This window comes from Notamacropus eugenii, chromosome 1, assembly GCF_028372415.1.
Source record: "Notamacropus eugenii isolate mMacEug1 chromosome 1, mMacEug1.pri_v2, whole genome shotgun sequence".
Classification (NCBI taxonomy): domain Eukaryota; kingdom Metazoa; phylum Chordata; class Mammalia; order Diprotodontia; family Macropodidae; genus Notamacropus; species Notamacropus eugenii.
This window is the reverse complement of record NC_092872.1, coordinates 430,681,854-430,701,342: the sequence shown is the minus strand read 5'-3', so window position 1 is coordinate 430,701,342 and position 19,489 is coordinate 430,681,854. Positions and strand designations below refer to the sequence as shown.

The following is a 19,489-nucleotide window of genomic DNA, read 5'->3' as shown; positions in this document are numbered from 1 at the left end:
ACTTCCACCCCTTGAACTGCCTTCTGGGGCCAGGAAGAACAAGTAGGCATCAGTTTTTTCATCTGTAAAATGGGGAGTGGGAATGGGAGGTAAATTAGATGGCTTCTGAGGTCCCTTCCAGTTCTACATTTTATGAGCCTAAATCAGATCCCTCTTGCACAGGATAGCCAGATCCAAAGGCATTTGAAGACAGAGATCTTGCTTTCTCTCTAGGATAAATACCCTAGTTTTTTCAAAATAGTGTTCCTGTGGCATTGTCTCCAGTCTCTTCACCTACATGATCCTTCTGAATTTCTTCAGTTTCAGCTTTCACTTGTTAATGTCCTTCTTAAAATGTGTTTTGTGGTATGGGGAGAATTTGGTCATTAGCAATTGAACTGAAAGTACTTGTAACACATCATGTCTTAAGCCTTACTTTGCGCCTAGTACTGTTTGAACTGATTTTTTTTTTTAAACCAGGCCTGTGATTTCCTTGGTATAGAGAACTTTCAGTGAAGAAATCCTTAAAATGATTTTAAGTACAGATCAGAACCTGTTCTGAAACTGAATCTTAGAAGTTGTCTTAGAAGTACTCAGAGGTTAGGTGGCTTACCCAGGGTCATAGAGACAAAATGTGTCAGGTGGGACTTGAGCTAGCCTGATATCTACTACAACATCTACTAAATTAATAAACTTAGTCTCAGGTCAGCAAAGCGTATTACCTAAGATCACATACCTATCATGTAGAAATGCCACAACCTGAACCCTGATCCCCTGGCTCACGGTCAAGTGTTTTATGAAGAAGGACTATATGCTGTGCTACTACTAATTTGGCTAATAGAAATAATAATTCCTGAACCACCTCAGAAAGGCTTTATAAGCCTGCATTAGTATGACTGCAAGGGTTTACAATGTTATCTGCTCAGATCACAGCTACAAAGCGAATATACAGGCAAAAAACCCTTTCTTGTGTAAGAAACCTTAGAGTTGGGTTCCCTTCTTTGGTTCTCCCTCATCTATTAGGGTGTTGGCTTTGACAGGGAAAGCTCTGTTACCTGAGATAAAGAAATGAAGTTTATTCAAAGGGTGAGAACATGAGGGGCACAAAGGGGAATTAATTTACCATTTCTCCTGACAGGAGCACACTGGACTGAGGTTTCTCTGCTGAACCCACAAGGTTTATTTATATTCCAGGGATTTCTCAGCTCCAGCTTCCTCCTCTCTCCTCTTTCTTCTTCTCCCTCCCTCCTTGCAGAAGGTGGGGGAAATGAGCCACTCACTGCATGATACCTCCTCCCTCCTCTCCATAAAGATCATTTGGAGAGGGAGTCAGCAGCCCCAGGAGACCTCTGGAACCTTAATTGGGGAGTGGGAGGATGAGGACATCATCACGCTGATGATCTCCAGAGCACTGGAGAGGTAGGGGATAGGAGGTTGAGGGGAGGGGAACAGGAGCATCCTCCCTGTGCCACCTCCTGCTAGGAAGCCTCGCTGCCAGAGGGAAAATGGAAATGGAAAGAAGCTGGCAAAAGGCAGGAGAGAGGAGCTGCTGTAGACCCTGCCTCAAGGATCCCTGCTGCTGAAGTGGGAGGTAGACAGAGAGTAGTTACCCTTAGATTGCTACCAGAGCAAAGCCTCCTTCCTAGCTGACGCCAACCTCTTGTAGCCCCTTTCCTCCCCCAGAACAGGCTCTGTGTCTGACACAGTCAGTTGCTGTGGAAATGATTAGGATGTGAAATGGAGGGTGACGACTCCAGGAAGGAATTAAGCAGTGGGAGAAGATACCCCTCAGGAATAAGACCCTGTTTTTGAAAAGACAACATGGAAGAATAAAAGACTGCCTGATCTAGAAGTTTCTAAAGGAAGGAAGATAAGTGGGGTGTGGTCCAAAGCACACTGGACCAATATGGGTCCCAATTCTACTGATTATTACCACCCTCAAACACACACACACACACACTCACTCACTCACTGGCTGGCTGTTTGACCATGGGTAAATCATTTCCTTTTCCTGGGTCTCAGTTTCTCCATCCACCAAGTGAAGAGTTGGATTAGATGATGATAATAACCATCACAATACTAACAGCTCACCTGTATATAGAGCACTTGAAGGTTTTTCAAAGTGCTTTACATACCTTAACTCACTTGATCGTAACAACTCTGTGAGGTCCCACATATTACAGATGAAGAAACTGAGGCTGGCAGAGATTGTTTTGTCTAAAATCATACCCAATCAAAGAAATGGAGAGGGTCTTTAGAGCCCCTTCCAGTTATGACCACCTGATTTCCTTTTATTGCAAGCAGTACAGTGTAGTAGAAAGAGCTCTGGACTTTAACTTAGGAGACCTGGCTTTGAGTCATTTAGTACATGACATTGAGCAAGTCACTTACTTAACCTCTTTTTAGTCTCAATTCCTCTATCTGTCAAATCGGTATAATTGGACATGAATTTTGCCTCCAATGGCTATTGTGAGAAAAGCACTTTGAAAATCTTAAAGCATTATGGGAATATGAGTGATATTATTGTTACTATTACACATATTCTAAGGTCTGTTTTCTAGCTCTGGCATTCTAAGGTCTCATCTTCCAGGGCCAATATTCTATGCCACTATGCCCCAACTACCAAAGAAATGCATTACACAAGCAACCAAAAGCCCTGTATACAAAGGGCTGCTTTAGTTCAGACAAATTTAGGGGGGTGTTAGGCAGAAAGTCACCCACATAGATAGCATTGTGCCAATCAATGCCAGTGCTTGGAGATGTCCAGGTATATTTCTCATCGCAACTAGAGGGTCCCACTTAGCACGTGCCAATTTGTCCTGGATCCAAGTGTGGGAGTTTCTGAATTTCCCAGGGGATTTCAGCTCCTTTTACAAGAAATTTATTTCATCACAACACATGGCAAGAGCCAGTGGATGTGCGTGATGGTAGGTAATGGCCTAACTGCTCTCAGGGGAAGGAGAGTCATTGGACGATAGTGACTGGGCTGGTGTCAGAAGTTCCTAATGTGCTGTTTCCCCAGACCAACCAAAATGAAATGAAAACCCCACAGGTCTCCTTCATGTACCGTTTCCTTTGCCATTCATTTAGGTATAAGATTTTTATCTACGATGGTAACAATATTCTTTGTATGACTTACAGCAGAATCCACTTAACACCTAAAAAAATGGGCCATCCTTCATTCAGAGTCAGAGCCTAGGCTACAAAGAGGGGCAGAATTGCCCCTGACTCTAGCAACCTTCCCTGGGCTGTGTGCCAGCGAACAGATTTGGCACAGAGCACTTGGGGGGAAGCTAAATCCTAGATGAATGGCCCACCTGGGCTCCATTCTCAGGGAGACTTCCTACATGCACCAGCTAAATTTATTGGCCCATTTTACTGTGCCAAAGCCACCTGCAAGCAGATGTGCCCCCAAGATTTAGTGGGAGTCTCTGGGGAGGCTTGGGGGAAAATGGGGCTCAGGGACAGCCTGCAGCTTACTTGGCAGATACAAGCTAGAATCTGTGAACCTGAATGCTAAGAGCAACTCCACTTACCTTCCTATCACTGGAGGTGGCCTTAAGTCATTCCATTTGCTTTTTGACAATAACAAGTATTAATTATTAATTAATTATAAATGAGTTATTTAATTATTATTAACAGTTTAAGAAGGCATACCCCCAGCTCATCTCTACCTATTGATATCCTATGCTTAGTTTAAAGCCTAATTCAAATGCTACCTCCTCCAGGAAGCTTTCCCTGATAGTTCATAAAATAACTGGCCAATTTACAGTCTCATAACTGAAAGGGAATCATTTTACAGGCGAGGGACATGAAAACCACAGAGATTATAGGATTATAAAATCACAGAATTAGAGTTAGAAGAGACCTCAGAGACCATCTAGTTTAACCCCCTCATTTTAGAAGGGAGGAAATGGAGCCACAGAGAGGTTAAGTGACTTGTGATAGTATCTGCAAAGTGCTTAGCATGGTGCCTGGCACACAGGAGGAGCCAGAGAAATCTTTATTTCCTCCCTCTTGCCCAAGGTCACACAGAATAATAGATGGCATGGCTGGGATTTGAAACAGGTCTTGTAAGTATAATTCCAGTGGGTTTTCCCGAAGCTACATCTTGCCACCTGTGATCTCTTCTCCTTGAGTCTCTCTTCAAGACCTTTGCTTATAGTACTTATCAAGTTATCAAGCATCTATTAAGCACCTACTATATACCAGTGCTGGAGATAACAAAGAAGGGCAAAAAAAACAGTCCCTGTATAAGACATCATACTAGTCTTATGTCATATACCCATTATACCTTATTTTCATATTAGAATTATCTCTGTATGTGATTTATTTTCCACTGGAAATAATAAGTTCCATGAGGGAGAAGACTGTACCTAATTTAATCTGAATGTCTCCCCCATACTTCTCTGTTCCCAGAAGGCAATTAATAAATGTTAGTTGAGTTGAATTAAGCACCTACTATATTCAAAGCATTGTGCTGGGGCAATACAATGAATGAATGGTAAGGAAATGAAGTCACAGAGCATTGCTCATTCAAGATAATCCAAATTTCTCAGCATGTTATTCAAGGCCCTCCTGAAATACAGTCACAGCCTACCTTGTCAGCCTTATCTTCCCCTTCATATATGTACCATCTAAAATAGATCTATTTTCCCTTACCCTCATCTGCTCTCCACCTCCAACATGCCCTCTGCTTTCCTTTGTTAGTAGTGCCTTTGCTCACAATATTGTTCACAATATGCCCAGAATGTCCTCTATCTCATCCAAACCTCTTCCCCTTCTCTGCCTGTCAAAGTCAAATCAAAAGGCACCTCTTCCAGGAAGCCTTCCATGATTCCCCCAGATGAAAGCAATCTTTCTCATTTTATTTAATAGCATCTTTCACTTTTGACATTCAAATTTATGCTTTCTTTATCTGTGCCTGTCTAGTTATTTTTACTAATTTTATAAACTCTGTAAAAGTCCTGTCTCAGTCTCTTTATATTTCCCTTATTGCCCAGCAGACAACATGAAGTGGGTGCCGAATGTTTGCTAAATGAATGAATTTGGAATCCTTTAGAATCATGAAATCCTAGAGCTGGAAGTCTCTTCCAAGGTCACCTCCTCTAATATCTCTCCAAACAGGAGCATTGGTCTAGACTCAAGATGATGTCTGAGATCTCTGCCAGCAGCTCCAAATTCTACAATGCTATGTGCTAGAAGAGTTTCAAAGAATAGAAAGATCACTTTCAGTCAAGGTGCTCAAGAAAGGCTTCAGAGGTGGCATTTGGGATGAACATTTGGTGAGTTTTCAAGTGATCCCTGAGATAAAAAGTGTAATTCTCCCCGGCAGCACCGTGGATTCCCACTGGCCTCTGGGAATTGGGACAAGTGCTTAATCGGCATTTCTCTTCAAGGCTTTGCCAGCATTCACAGTTCTCCTACGCAGATGATGCAGCAGCAGCTGTGGAAATATATTGTCTGGGGGTCATTGCTCCAGCCCACCCCTCTGCCCCACTCCTGACCCCAAATATCTGTCTTTGTTTACCTTTGGGCTCTAACCCATTGGAGTTAAAGTGCATCCTCTTTTGACATTCTGTGCAGCTCATCAGGAACCGGGTCACAGCCTCCCTTGGGAGAAAAGCGTAGGTTTCTGCAATCTAGGGAAAGAGAGAGAAGTCTAATTATCTGTGGGCTCCTGGTCTCTGGCTGCTTGTTAAGGTGATCAAGGAACACCCTGCCTCACTGACAGGTATTGTGACTCTATTTCCCTGAACACTCATACCATCAGGCAGTGAAAGGAACACTGGGATAGGTCAGGAGATCTGGGTTTTATTTGAGCTCACAGGATTGTAGAGCCAGAAAGGAGCTTAGAGATCATTCTCCTCATGTTACAAATAAAGAAACTGAAGCTCTCAGAGGGGAAGGCACTTGCCTGAGGTAGATAATAGGAGAGACAAGATTTGAACCCAGCTCTTTTAACTCAGTGCACTTTCCAGCTAGGTGGCATAATGGATAGAGTTCTAGACCTGGAGACAGCTAGACCTGGTTCAGATTTAGCCTCATGCACTTACTAGCTGTGTGATCCTGGGGAAGTCTTTTAACCTCTCTGTGCCTCAATTTCCTCATCTGTAAAATGGGGATAAAAACAGTCCCTACCTCCCTGAATTGTTGTAAGGATAAAATAAGATAATATTTGTAAAGTGCTTTGTAAACCTTAAGACTATTTAAATGCTACCATCCTCATTATTATTGTCATTTCCAATAGATCATGAGATTTCTGATAATTACTAGCTTTATTATCTTGGGCAAGTCATTTACCCCCACTCTGAGCCTCAGTTCATCTGAATATGACAATAACAACATTTCCAGCAGGCACCTCACAGAATCCAGCGTGGGGAAAGTACTCCATATAAACCTCAACTGTGAGATTCACATGACATGAATGTGAGTAACATTTTACTCCATTTCTCATGAGAAAAGCAGGGATAAGTATGAGCAAGGAGCTATCTAGGACCAACAGCCAAAGTCAGGGATTCCTTAATTCCCTGGGACTGAAATCATTCAAGATGTTTTCTGAGGATTAGTTCTTTTTGTCAGAGGAGGTATATAAGCAAAAAGCAGGCCTGTTAGATAAGGCTATTTCTTATTCTGGTAATCATTTATAGTCTTCTGTTGAAGGTTCTGTTTTAGAGATAGAGTAAGCTGTAAGGAGAACTGACTCTCAGGATTACACAGTGAGCTAAGCTAGTTCTAGCATCTTCTTTTAATTTTGAAAATAGCTTGCTACTGGCTACTAAAGGCAGCTCATAGGTGCTCAGAGACAGCCTGGTGGATTTCTCATCACAACCAGTAGGTCCCTTCCATAAATAGAATTCAAGGGTCTAACTGTTTCTAGTTTCTGTTCCCACCTTGGAATGAGTCAAAGAGAGAACAGAACCATGGAATGTTAGAACCAGCAAGGACCTTAGAACATAGCATGTTGGACCTGGCATGACCCTCAAAATACCAAATGCTGGAGCTGACAAGAGACTTTTAGCACACTGGTGGTCAGAGCTTATGTGGGCTTTAGAATTTAGAATGTGGAATGTTTGGACTGGAAAGAGACCTGGGATCTGTGAACTTGCTTGGATATTTAGATAACTGTATTTCAACAGAATTACTTTTCTTTGTTTTCTTTTGTTTTATTCATTTAAGTCCATCCATGATAATTCTTTATACTGATCCATCTTTACCAAGTTTGTCATTGGGTAGAGAAGGGGAAAAAAATATGGGAAAAGAAGTAAAAGAGAAAAGAAGAAAATGGGACACAATGGGGAATAGGAGGGTATCTCTGTTCTCCCCAAATCCCTGCAGATACCTTCTCCCAATCATTTGCCCATTCTGACCTAACAATCAAGTATTTTCTATTTTGAATTCACATAAAAATTAAAGAAAAGTAAAAATAAATGTAATCCTCTTCCTTTTCATGTCTAAAGCAGCTAAAAGGCCTAAACAAGTCTTGGGTTTAAAAAACAACACTAACATTTTTGAGGACACCTTGGATTAAACCAGAATTCTTTTCCAAAAGGTACATCACAGTTTAGGAGAAACAGTCATAGAGAGAGCATCCAGATCTCAGAGACCTGGACACTCTAGTCTCTTTCCTTAACTCCGTGTGACTTTGAATGAGTTACTTCTCCTCTGAGCCCCAGTTTTCACCACTGTAAAATGAGGAATTTGGAGCAGATAACTTCTAAAGGTCCTTTCCAGCTCTGCCATTGTGTGTTCTAAGGTCCCCTTCCAGGTCAGACCATCTATGTTACATATTCTAAGATCCCTTCCGACTCTGACAGTCTGTGCTTTAATGTTCCCATTCAATGATCTACAGTCTAAGGTCCCTGACAACTCTAATATTCTATGTTCTAAAACTGGGGTTCTTAACCTCTTTTGGGTGTATCACGGACTCCTTTGGCAGTATCGTGAAGTCTGTGGACTCATTCTTAGAAAAATGCTTTTAAGTAATTGAAGAAAACTCTCAATTTCACTTAGAGGTTAATTTAAAAAAATGTAATTTTGTAATTTTTCCTCCTCCAGGTCATGGACCCCCTAAAATTTATCCATGGACTGTGGGTGAAGAGTGGGAAATGAGATTGTGCACCCCAGTTTAAGCACCCCTATTCTAAGATTTCTTCCTGCTCTGACATTCTCTGTTCTCAGGTTCGTTCCCACTCTGATATTCTATTAGTGAAATTTCTCAAAGCATGGGTAGATGCTTACATTTATCTCCACTAAGTGGCAGCATAACCCCACTTTATAGGTCTTTTAATCACAGCCAGGGAAAGTTCAAAGGCTTGTCCCAAAGCCTCAAAAAGGGAAATGGGGCTCTCTGTAGAGCCTTTCCCTCTAGGGACTGTCCTTTGCAGATGAGACCCATCAGCTCAAATTGTCTCTCTCCTCTCTTTCTTAGCTCCCTTAGCAAACTCTCCCTCCTTGATTCCCTGCACTCAAGGTGTCTATAAGACATTTGTCATCATCTCACCATCAGGAACCCCCTGCAGAAGGAACCCCCTGCAGAAGGGCCCATGATGAGACCCTGGGATGGTCCCAAAGCTACCCTTGGCATCCCACCCACCCTTTCCTCTTTCTCTTGTGATAGTGCTACCCCCTACGCCAGGTCTGCTCAGACCATACAGTTAATTTGGGTGGTACCACTGTTATTTCTCAGCTGATTTGATGCTCTGCAGAGCGGCCAGTCTCGATGAGTTATCTCCCTTCCAAACTGTCTGTCTGATTAGGTCTCTGTGGAGGTCATGGACAAGGGCAAACTCTCCAGTGACTGTGATTAGAGTGAGTGGATGGAGAAAGCCAGAGAGTTGGGGATGGGAAAGACATATGGGAATTTCTGGAAACCCCTACGCAGGCTTTCCTCCCTTATTAATACTAAGCGAGGGGAACCAAGACCATGTCTGATGGACACATTTCATCTCTACCCTTATGTTTGACTGAAAATAAATTCCAGGCCAGTGTGCCAGGGGCAGACAGTCGGTTGGGCACAGCCCTGCGGGGTCAGAAGGGAATACACTCGGCTAATGTGATGATCTCAGCTCAGGAGGAGCTCGGAGGGGTGGGGCACGGGGAAAGCCAGTGCAGTTAGCAGGCCTGGGAAAAGAGAAGGATCCAGCCTGTTCCCCTGAGGCAATGAAGCCCACAGATTAGTCCTCAGAAGAGGGGCATTGAAGGAATTAGGGGAGGGGCAGGACAGCTGTCTGCCTAGGAAATGAGTGGAAAGTTTCTAAATCATGGTCACCCTGATGAAGCTGTTCTTCTTACTCACAGAGAGGTTGCTTTCCCATCCCTGCAAGAAAAAAAAAATCATGCATGGCCTCCTTAGCCAGGCTGCCTCTAGGTAAGGGACACAAGATCTCATAAATGTCTCTAGGATTCAGAGCTGGAAAAGACCTCAGAGGTCATCTATCTAGTCCAATGGCTTCACTGAAAAGAGGACTAAAAAGGTGAGGTGACTTGCCCAAGGTCAAACATCTAGTAAATATAATATCGATCGAAACTCAAAACCTCTGATTCCAGATTAGTTTGGAACCCACACTACCTGTTATAGCTAGAAAGACCTTTAAAGACCATCCAATTACAACCCTTTCATTTTATAGATGAGGAAATCAGGTCCCAAAGAAGTTAAATGATCTGTTCAACACCACAGAGCTAGTTAAGTAGTTCAGATGGAATTGCAACTCAGGTCCTCCCTCCTACTTCAAATCTAATGATCTTTCCACTCCACCACCTTTGTTTTGCTGGGACAGGAGTAGGGGATATAGGGGGTGGAGTAAGGGGAGGGGAGGTCACCAACACTTTCCAGACCCAGACAGGTCTCCCCACCAGGAGTGGTGTCAATAGCCTTTCTAGACCACTGGGAGGACGTGTGCCAGAGGACAAAGCAGTGACAGCATGCTGTAGGGAGAAGCAGACCTTCTGGCTGCCTGCCCCACTGTGGGGACACAGTCATGTACAAAAGGCTGGCAAGGCCCCCTAACCCTCTGGAGGGACATGAGGAAAAGGGCCCTAGCCCTACAGAGCAAAGACAGCTCTGTGGGAAACAGAGCTAAAATTCAAACCCCACCCAGGAATCAGGGGAGTCTCCAAGACTGTAACAGGCAGAACCCTGCCCCACAACTCCCTTCATTTATCCGTTTATCCAGAATCTTTCTCCAAAAAAGGGCAGTAGAAAGTAGGGGAAAGACCACTGGATTTTAGAGTCAGAAGATCTAGATTTGGGCCCTCCCTCAGCTACCTACTACTTGTATGACTTCAGGCAAATCACTTAGACTCTCTGGGGGTCCTTCTGTTCCTAAAATATATGTGAGGAATGGATATGTATATGAAACAAGGGGATGGACACCTAGGATTTCTCTCCCAGCTCTCAGTTCTCGAATCCTATGTATGCTTTCCTGAAAAAATGTCGTTCTTCCTCACATTTCTTTTTTTTTTCCTTTGAGGCAATCAGGATTAAGTGACTTGCCCAGGATCATACAGCTAACAAGTGTCAGAGGCCACATTTGAACTCAGGTCCTTCTGAGCCCAGGGCCAGTGCTCCATTCACTGTGCCACCTGGCTGCCCCACCACATCTCTGTAAGACACGAAGTAGGTTCACTATATGGGGAGTAAGGAAAAAAATTTTTTTTAAAGATTAGACGGAGTTTGTGGCAAAGGAAAGAGAAGAAATCCAAATCTTCTGATTCTCAGTAAGAGGTTACATACAAAATGGCACCTAGTACTCCCTAAATATACATGGTTATTCGGTTAAGTTGAACAGATCTTAAAACATTAGTGTAAGAAAGGACTTAAGGGAGTAGAAAGAATGCTGAATTTGGAGTCAGGAGAACTGGGTTCAGATCTTGATTCTCATAGTTACAAAACTTTATGTGAAACTGTAGGCAAATCATCTAACCTCTTTTCTGAGCCTCAGTTTCCTAATCTGCAAAATGGGGACAATAATGCCAATGTTACCTACATCTCTCAGAATTATTGTAAGGCAAGGGCTCTGTCAACAAAATGCTAAGTAAATCTGAGTTATTACTATTACAGAAGGCCCAGAGAGGTAAACCAACCCTCTGGGTCATATAGAAAATTAAACCCCTGTCTCCAAACTCTAACCTCACTGTTCTTTTCCACTACATACTGCTGCCTCTCATCTCCTGGCTTCCTCACTACCACCACCATCACCACCCTCCCTACCACTTTCCCCTCCGAAGCATCCCCTCCTCTGAATTTGTCTCTTTTTGTTTTATTAGAATCTGAAATTAATTATTCATTTTTCCTGCATTGGCCAAGACCTTATTTGCAAGACTGTGGGATGTTAAGATTTGGAGCTGGAGGAGACTTTACATATCACCTAATCCAACCCTTTCATCTTATAGATCATGAAGCTAAAGCCCAATAGATTCCTCTCTTTTGTCCAGCTTCTGCCCCTGAAGAAGTTACAAGGACACTGCATAGACTTCCTACAAGTGTCTACAGGCTGCCTGTAAGAACCCCCAGCCTGACCTGAACAGTGGATGATGATGCCCCAGGAGTCCTGGAAGCTCTGAAGCTACCTCAGAGGCTTAGCTTTGGGGCTGGGCAATGTCACCACCCGGCAATACCCAGGAGTAGAACAGACAAAAACAGGTTTACGCCCAACCTTGCTGCAAAATAAAAGCTCTAAGATCCTTTCCAATCTTCACATTCTATGTTCTAAGGACCCTTTCACAAATAACAATACATGATGCTAGATTTAATTTGTAATCTTTTTAAAGAGATCATAGTAGTTAGAGCTAGAAGGGATCGGAGGAGATTGAATTTAGAGCTCAGGGCTGAAAGAGACCTTAGAAAGAATGCAGTTCCAAACTCTGAATTTTACAGAAGAGAAAACAGAAGCCAAGAGAAAGGGAGTTGCTTGCCCCAAATTCCACAGCTAATTAAGTTGTAGGACTCACATTTGAATCCAGGTCTTCTGAATCCTAGATCAGAGATCCTTCCATTATACCAGGAAGAGATTAGTTGAGACATCGTTACATATTTTGATCGGTATGCCTAGGGAGTTGGGATTTGGTTGAATTTACTGATGTAGGAGAAATTGTGAACATACAGGGGCAGAAAAGAAAAAAAACACTCACAGGCCTATAAGATGGCTTGAGTGAGTGAAGTGTGACAGGTGGAGAGGAGAAAAAAGAGAGCAAAGTAGTTACGAAAATGGGCTCCATCTAGCATCCTTCAGGCTGACGTGATATTGAAGGCCTGGGCCCCACGTAGAGCTCAGCCTTGGCATTGTTGCTGAAATTCCAACTCTGTGTGCAACCCAGTTGGATCCTTGCCAGTCATGTGCCAGATCTAGGTAGGACAATAGGAAGTAGAGCATGTGGGAAGACATATGGAGGACAGGTCCCCAAAAATGTGGAATCAAGGTTAAGATAGTGACTAGACCTAGGACAGCTTAGTGTATTGGGGGAAAAACACTTTAATTTAGAATGAGAAGACCTAGGTTGAAATCCCAGCTCTGTTGGGGCTACCATATAACCTCTCTACATTTCAGTTTCCTCTTCTGTAAAATAAGGGGGTTAGACTAGATGACCACCAAGGTCCCTTCCAATTCCCAAATCCTATATTATTCTAGCTATTATATTCCATGGAATAATGGAAAGAATGCTGGACCAAATGAGGAAGCCTAGGTTGAGATCATGGTTCTGCTGCTTACTAACAGGGTGATACAAGTTGTGGGACTGTAGATCAATCCTTTCATCTGTAAAACAACATTCATAGTGTTTGCACTACCTATAGCTCACAAGGTGGTTGTGACGAAAGCATTTAATTTACTTAAACACGTTAGCAACAGCAGCAACAAAGGAATAAGAGTTAGATTAGAGATGACCTCTTGATATCAATCAGTTTGTACCTGAATCCAAACTATCCTGGATGGGCCAGGCTGAACCAGGGGACAAGTTTCAGCCCATAAGCACCATGAACAAAGAAGACCGAAACCTTCAGGAGGAGGAATACAGCTCCTTCTGAGTGTTAGGCACAGAAGGGCTTACAAAATATAGTGACAGCACACTACTGTAAGGGAAAATGTCCTAACAGAGCTAAGAGTGGAATGAGCTTCCTTAAGGGGCTAGCAAACAGTTCTCCCTTCATTGGAGGTCTTCAGGCAGACACCAAATGTAAGAGGTATCTTTTTTTTTTTTTTGTATGGTTTAGATTAGGTGACTACTGACAAACTCCAAAATCCGTAATTCTGTGACACAGATAATTCCCAATAATTGTAAAAGCAGTTCACATTTTTACAGTACATTTCCCACAATTATAGGTAATGTTTCATCTCCATATTACAGATGGCAAAACTGAGGTTTGGAGAGGTAACATCACTTGCATAAGTCACAAAGTGAGAAAATAGCAGAGCCAGGATTTGAACTCAAGAGCTTCCAACTCCAAGCTCAGAACTCTTTATGAGACGTGGTCCTGTTAATAATACATGTATAAATATATATACATATATATACACACACACATACACATGCATATATATGATATACACACATATATTATAGATATAACACACACATATGTGTGTATGTATACATGTGTATGTGTGTATATATATGTGTATGTGTGTATGTGTGTATACACACATACACATACACACATCACAACTCATTATTAGCCCAATTCATTATTATCCTCATTTTTACAGGTAGGTGAATGAAGCCTGAGAATTTAAGTAACTTCTCCAGGGCCATACAACTAATAAAAGTCTGAAGCAAGATTTAAATTTAGATCATCTTTATTCCAGCTGCCAAGGTACCTCTGAACTCAAAAGACCATCAGACTTGTCAGCAGGTTGAGTAGGGGAAAATTTAGGATGACCTTCCAAAAACCACTTGACCACAAAAATTCTATTTAGCCTATAAAATGCATGTTAGCTCCACCCACACTTACCAATGTCAACCTCCTGACCTCCTTTTACTACAACCTACGGGCTAAGCATATCTGTCTGACTTCTACAATAATGACCATTTGAATTCTCTCTACCAATACTAGCCAAAAAGGGAAGGGACAAATATAACCGTTTCCCCACAGCTTTCTGCCTGGTCTGGCAATCAAAAATTCTGGGTCCAAGTCCCACATTCATCATTAACTTGCTACGTAACCACTGGCAAGTCTCTTAACCCTCCAAGGCTGTCAGTGTCCTCATCTGTGAAGCGAGGGGTTTACGTTTTGATTCAGATGATCTCTAAGCTCTTCTGGCATTCTATCTGCCAAGGTTCCTTCTGGCTCTCATGTTCTAAGGTCCATATGCTAAAATCTTTTCTAGTTCAGACAGTCTATGTTCTAATAGTTTCTGGCCCCATGATTCTTTTCAGGCCTTCCCTGGGTTTCTCAGGACCTTGCATACAGACTGGGGTCTATTTTCATGAAGATTTAGGCCAAAGTTCATCTCCTAAGAAGAGAAATACGCTAACAAGTATGTGAATGAAAGGAATCAGGTCACAAAGGGAAATGGTCACCTTGAAGAGCGAATTCAACCTGTCCAATACTGTTCTGGTGCTGATCACAGAAGTAATTCTAGGAAGTCCTGAAATGCTGAAAGTGGAAGAATTGAATTCACAATTTGGCAGGACTCAACCAAGGAACACACAGTATACCTGCTTTTTCAGAAATCTGTCCCATCTAAGGGAAGACTCTTTCTTCTAGGGTAAGAGCAGGAGGACAACCATGTGCCTTATACTGTGCAAAATCCACAAATGACATAGATTCTGGCTTTAGAGTAACCTGACAAAATTAGTAACCCCTGAATTTTTTTGACAGGAGATGAAAAGAAATCCAATGACATGGAACCTTCAGAAGGCTCATATCAGATGTCCCATTCTGACCAGGCTGGTTCCTGGCAATCTCATTCTCAGTGCTAGACTTTCATTCAGGTTGTTCTTCATCATATAAATAACACATTTGTGTAGCACATTGCAATTTCAATGTGCTTTATATCTACTGAGTGATTCTCAAAGTCTAATGAAGTTTGCACTGCAGGTTTGATTAACCTTGCTTAATAAATGCTGTGACTGAAGCTCAGAAAAGCCTTAGTCAAACTTGTATAGCAATTAAGGGGCAGAGCCAAGATTTAGACCCAGATTTTCTGACCCTGAACCTATTTGACTTCCCATGATCCCTCACCAAAAATCAGTGACCACCTTCATAATGCAATCCTATCTGCCTTTTTGGGTCCAACTAAAGTCCCATTTCCTCCATGATGTCTTCCCTGACTACCCTAGCCCTCACTCCCCTCCCTCTCTGAAATCCTCCTCTAATAATTTATATCAATCAATTTAACATAATGTTTTATATTGTTTGCTATTGTTTGGTGTATATTTCTCTCTCCAAATAAACTATGAATTCTTCGTGGCCTTCTCTTACTCCTATGGTGCCTGGAGGAGTGCTAGGCACTGCATCTGCAGAGTATGTCGACCTAGTAAGAGATATAGCAAGATATATATGTGAGGCCTTGGTTGAGTTTAGGTATTTTTCCTCCACTGTATCAATCACTATGAATTATGGAGCTTGGTGTCTAACCCAGAAGAGAGAAGACCATGATCTTAATGAGGGGAAAAGTAATGACAGCTTATAGCCTTGGAGGTCAATTAGTCTTCCTCTAGAGACAACACTGAGGCCAAGAGAGGGGATCTAAATAGCCCAACATCACACTGATACTGAGTAGCTGAGAGGGCAGTGTGGTTCAATGGCAAGGATACTGAGGATCGGGTTCAGATTCTACCACTGTCATTTACCGTACCTCCATGATCCTGGATGAGTCACTAAATCTCTCTGACTCTCAGTTCCTTCATTTACAAAATGAAGGGTGTCCACAGCCACTTCTAATTCTAAACCTATGAACTTCAATTGCCCAGAACAGATGGAATTTTTTCAATTCTTATTTTATAGAGGGGGAAACTGAGGCTCAGAAAGGGAAAGTAAATTGCCCAAGGTCACATAGGTCATAAGTGGCTCAGCTTGGATTATTCTGACCTTTATTTTTTCAAAGAATAAATTGAGGTTTCTCTCCCAAAAGGAGTGACATGCCCTGGGTCACACACCAACCCAGTCCAATGATCCCAGTTCCTATTCCCATCTTCCTCCCATTTTTCAAACCTCCTGATGCCCACATACGCCCTGTTCTGCTGAGGGACCATCTCATTCTGTATCAGATCCCTCCCGCCTGGGGCCGAGTCTGTGGCCTGAAGTTTTGAGAGAAGGCAAGGAAGCAAAATCTCACCGCTCGGTAGGTCTTCTTCTGCCCAGCGTGCTTGGGGGTTTTGCCTGGCTCTGCAGAGCTCTCCACATGCATGGAGTAGATGATGTCAAAGAAATCTTCCACCACAGCTACCCGTTTCAGAGAGATGCCCTCAGGCTCCGACAGTCCATCTGCCCCCTACAACAGTGTGGGCAAGCTGAGTTAGTATCAGGGATGGGCGACAAGGGTGATGAGATGGGCCTGAGGCTATTATGGTTGGAGGGAGGGACAGGCATAGTTCTCCAGCCCTGAAATGCCTTGAAGAGTGGGGTCTAGGGGGCAGAAAAGGGGAGGAGGGGGCGCAGTGAGGGGTATAAATTAAACCCTGCTCCAGGAAGACTGATAATCAGAGCTAGGGTGGCTGCAGCTGCTGATAGTAAAGTCTACCAGTAACAATGGGCCTGGAAAAACAGGACAGGGACAGATTCTGGGCCCCAAATTTAAGAAATGACATTTTCCATGATTTAAGACATAATGTGCCAGACTTAGTGGAGGGGGTTGGGGAGGAGAGAAGGAAGGGGGAGGAAGAAAGATGGGTCTGGAGTTGCATACTGTGCCAAGACCATCCCAGAAGTCCCTTGGGAAGTGAGGTAGGGAAAAGGAGGGAGAGGTGGTTGGAAGGATGCAACCCCACCAGGCTCATGCCAATTAGCAGGAACCTTTTACAGCAGTCCCAGAATGGTGGCCCTAGGGAAAGGAGCTCAAATCACCTAGGTGCCTCCTCATCTCTCTCCACACTGGCCTTTCTGAAAAGCTACCTCCACAACTTCACTCCCGCAAACCTCATCCCGTGCCCCGCAAAGCAGCTGAATGCCAGCAGCCTCACCAGGACTCTTTGTGTGTGAAGATATAGGTAATAACATATAGGCCACATGGAGGGGAGGAAGGATGGGAAAGCATGGCCACTACAGCACTTATCAGGAACATTCTTGTGGTGTTAGCTGTTACTGGCAAGGTGTGCCAAGACAGAGAAGGCATCCTTCAATACCAAGGCTCCCTCCCTCACATAAAATCGGAACTTTGGGGATGGTTAGGAACTGAGAGATGCAAAAGATATTGATTTGTGGCAGATGGGGGCAAAGTCCACGAAGGAATAGTTCCTTTGGAGGAGATAAAAACAGTTACTTACACTATATTCATAAATGATACAGTAAACAGATATAGGTCACACAGGTACATACACACACACACAGGTACAGACATGTAGGTATTTGTAACACATGCACAGGCACACATCATCCCTGTCTTTTCTCCCCAGGAAACCTTCAGAGTGGATCTACCATGGGTAAGTGGGCCTGGGAGAGAAGTGGAAGGGGTTCATACTGGAGAAGACTTGGGAATGAAGAGAGAAAAAAAGTAGGTTTTCTGATCATATCAAAATGTGAAAATCTCTTAGATGATTTTTGTTCTGAGTAACTATAAATGATGATGATGGTGCTAATAATAACATTATCTTCCATGGGCACAGGTCACTTTTATGTTCATTCTCTCATTTGCTTATCACAACAGGTCTATGAGGGAGTAAGGTCATTCAGGTGTAATTATACCCATTGTACAGATGAAATCTAAGACACGAAGAGAAAAAGGTCAAGGGGTTTTCTGATTCTCAGGCTAGTGCTCTTTCCACAACCCCATCATGCTGTGACAGGGCACTTAGTTAAAACAAAACTTAGATTTTATTTTAGCCCTCCCTTCCTAGCTTATGTTTACAATGTTTATTCTTTGCAAAAAGCATGTAAGGATTATTATCAGATACAGAGGCTCTCTGAAGGTCATAGTTAATGTGACAGTATGAATTTGAACCCAGGTGTCTCTGGTTCCACACCTAAGACTTCCCCCCTCCTCCCATACCACACTGCCCTTGAAAGCATAGACTGGGACTGGAAGGGAACTTAGAGATCATTTAATCTAAAACCCTCATTTAACAGATGAAGAAACTGAGACCCAGAGAAGGGGAATACTTGCCCCACTTCACATTTAGTACAAAACTAGTAAATGAAAGGGCCAGAATTCAAACTGGATGATAGAGGTCACCAAGACAGTAGAAAGAATATCAGCTATGGAGTCACAGGACTTGAGTTCAAATTATCCATGCGACACTCCCTTTGTAATGTTGGACAATTCAAGGCTTCTGTTCCTCATCTAAAAATGAAGGTTCTTTGAAAAAAAAAAAAAGGACTCTACATCTAAAGTTAGAAAGGATCTCAGCAATAGTCTAATGTAGTCCAACCCCACTATCATTTTACAGACAAGAAACCTGAAGCCCACAGAGAAGAGGAGCATCTTCCCCAAGGTCACATAGCTAATGTCAAAGGTAGGATTTGAATTCACATCCCCTGACTCCACAGTCAATACTCTTTCCAATGTACTGTGCTTTCTTTCCTAGGGTTTGACTTGACAGTCTCTGAAGTCCCTTGCAGGTCTGAATCTCTGATTCTATAATCCTCCAGACTCCAACTCCAACACAGTATTTGCTAGCACCTAGGAGAGAAAAGATGTGACCAATGTGGGGTGAGAGGAGCTGAACACCTTGGATCTAAAGCAGGGCTCTCTGAACTGCATGGTGCTCACAACACAGGATGGATTCAGATAGCGACCACCATCCCACAGTCTCTCCAGCACTGTAAGTGCCTCCCATTAGAATCTGGCCCCACTTCAAAGACTAGTCGCTGAATAGCAGTTAGCTTGTGCACTATGCTATGAAATCATAGATTCTGTCTTTAGAGAAGCAACCACTTTTGTGGTGGTTCAGTCATTTTTCAGATGTCTGACCCATCATCATGACCCCATTTGGGGTTTTTTTGACAAAGATATTAGAGTGGTTTGCCATTTCCTTCTCCAGTTCATTGTACATATGAGGACACTGAGGCAAACAAGGTTATGTGACCTGCCCAGCTAGAGTGCCTGAGGCCAGATTTGAACTCAGGAAGATGATTCTTCCTGACTCCAGGCCTGGCTCTCTATGAATCACCTAGCTGCCCCATAGAATCAATAGTGCTATTATGGGGAAATCACTGGAGGCCTGAATTCTAGTTCTGACTTACTAGACTTACAATCACTTACTAGCTATGCGATATGGAGCAATCACTTGACTTCTCTGGCCTTCAGTTTCCTCATTTGCACAATGGCAATGAGTTTTACACTGCCTGCCTCAAAGGAATGTTATGAGGATCAGACAAGATAATGTCTGATAATGTGGAAAAGCATTTGTAACC

At 42.9% G+C, this 19,489-nt stretch overlaps 1 protein-coding gene across 1 annotated transcript in view; it reads right to left on the bottom strand.

Moving 5' to 3' along the window:
- Positions 1 to 19,489, bottom strand: part of NOL4L (nucleolar protein 4 like) — a 197,188-nt gene that overhangs the window by 125,010 nt on the left and 52,689 nt on the right. Inside the window, exons 2-3 of the mRNA XM_072631604.1 lie at positions 16,257 to 16,412; positions 5,510 to 5,621 (exon numbers count right to left, since the gene is read on the bottom strand). Of these exons, the coding sequence (XP_072487705.1) occupies positions 5,510 to 5,621; positions 16,257 to 16,412 (268 nt within the window). The remainder of the gene's footprint in view (positions 1 to 5,509; positions 5,622 to 16,256; positions 16,413 to 19,489) is intronic.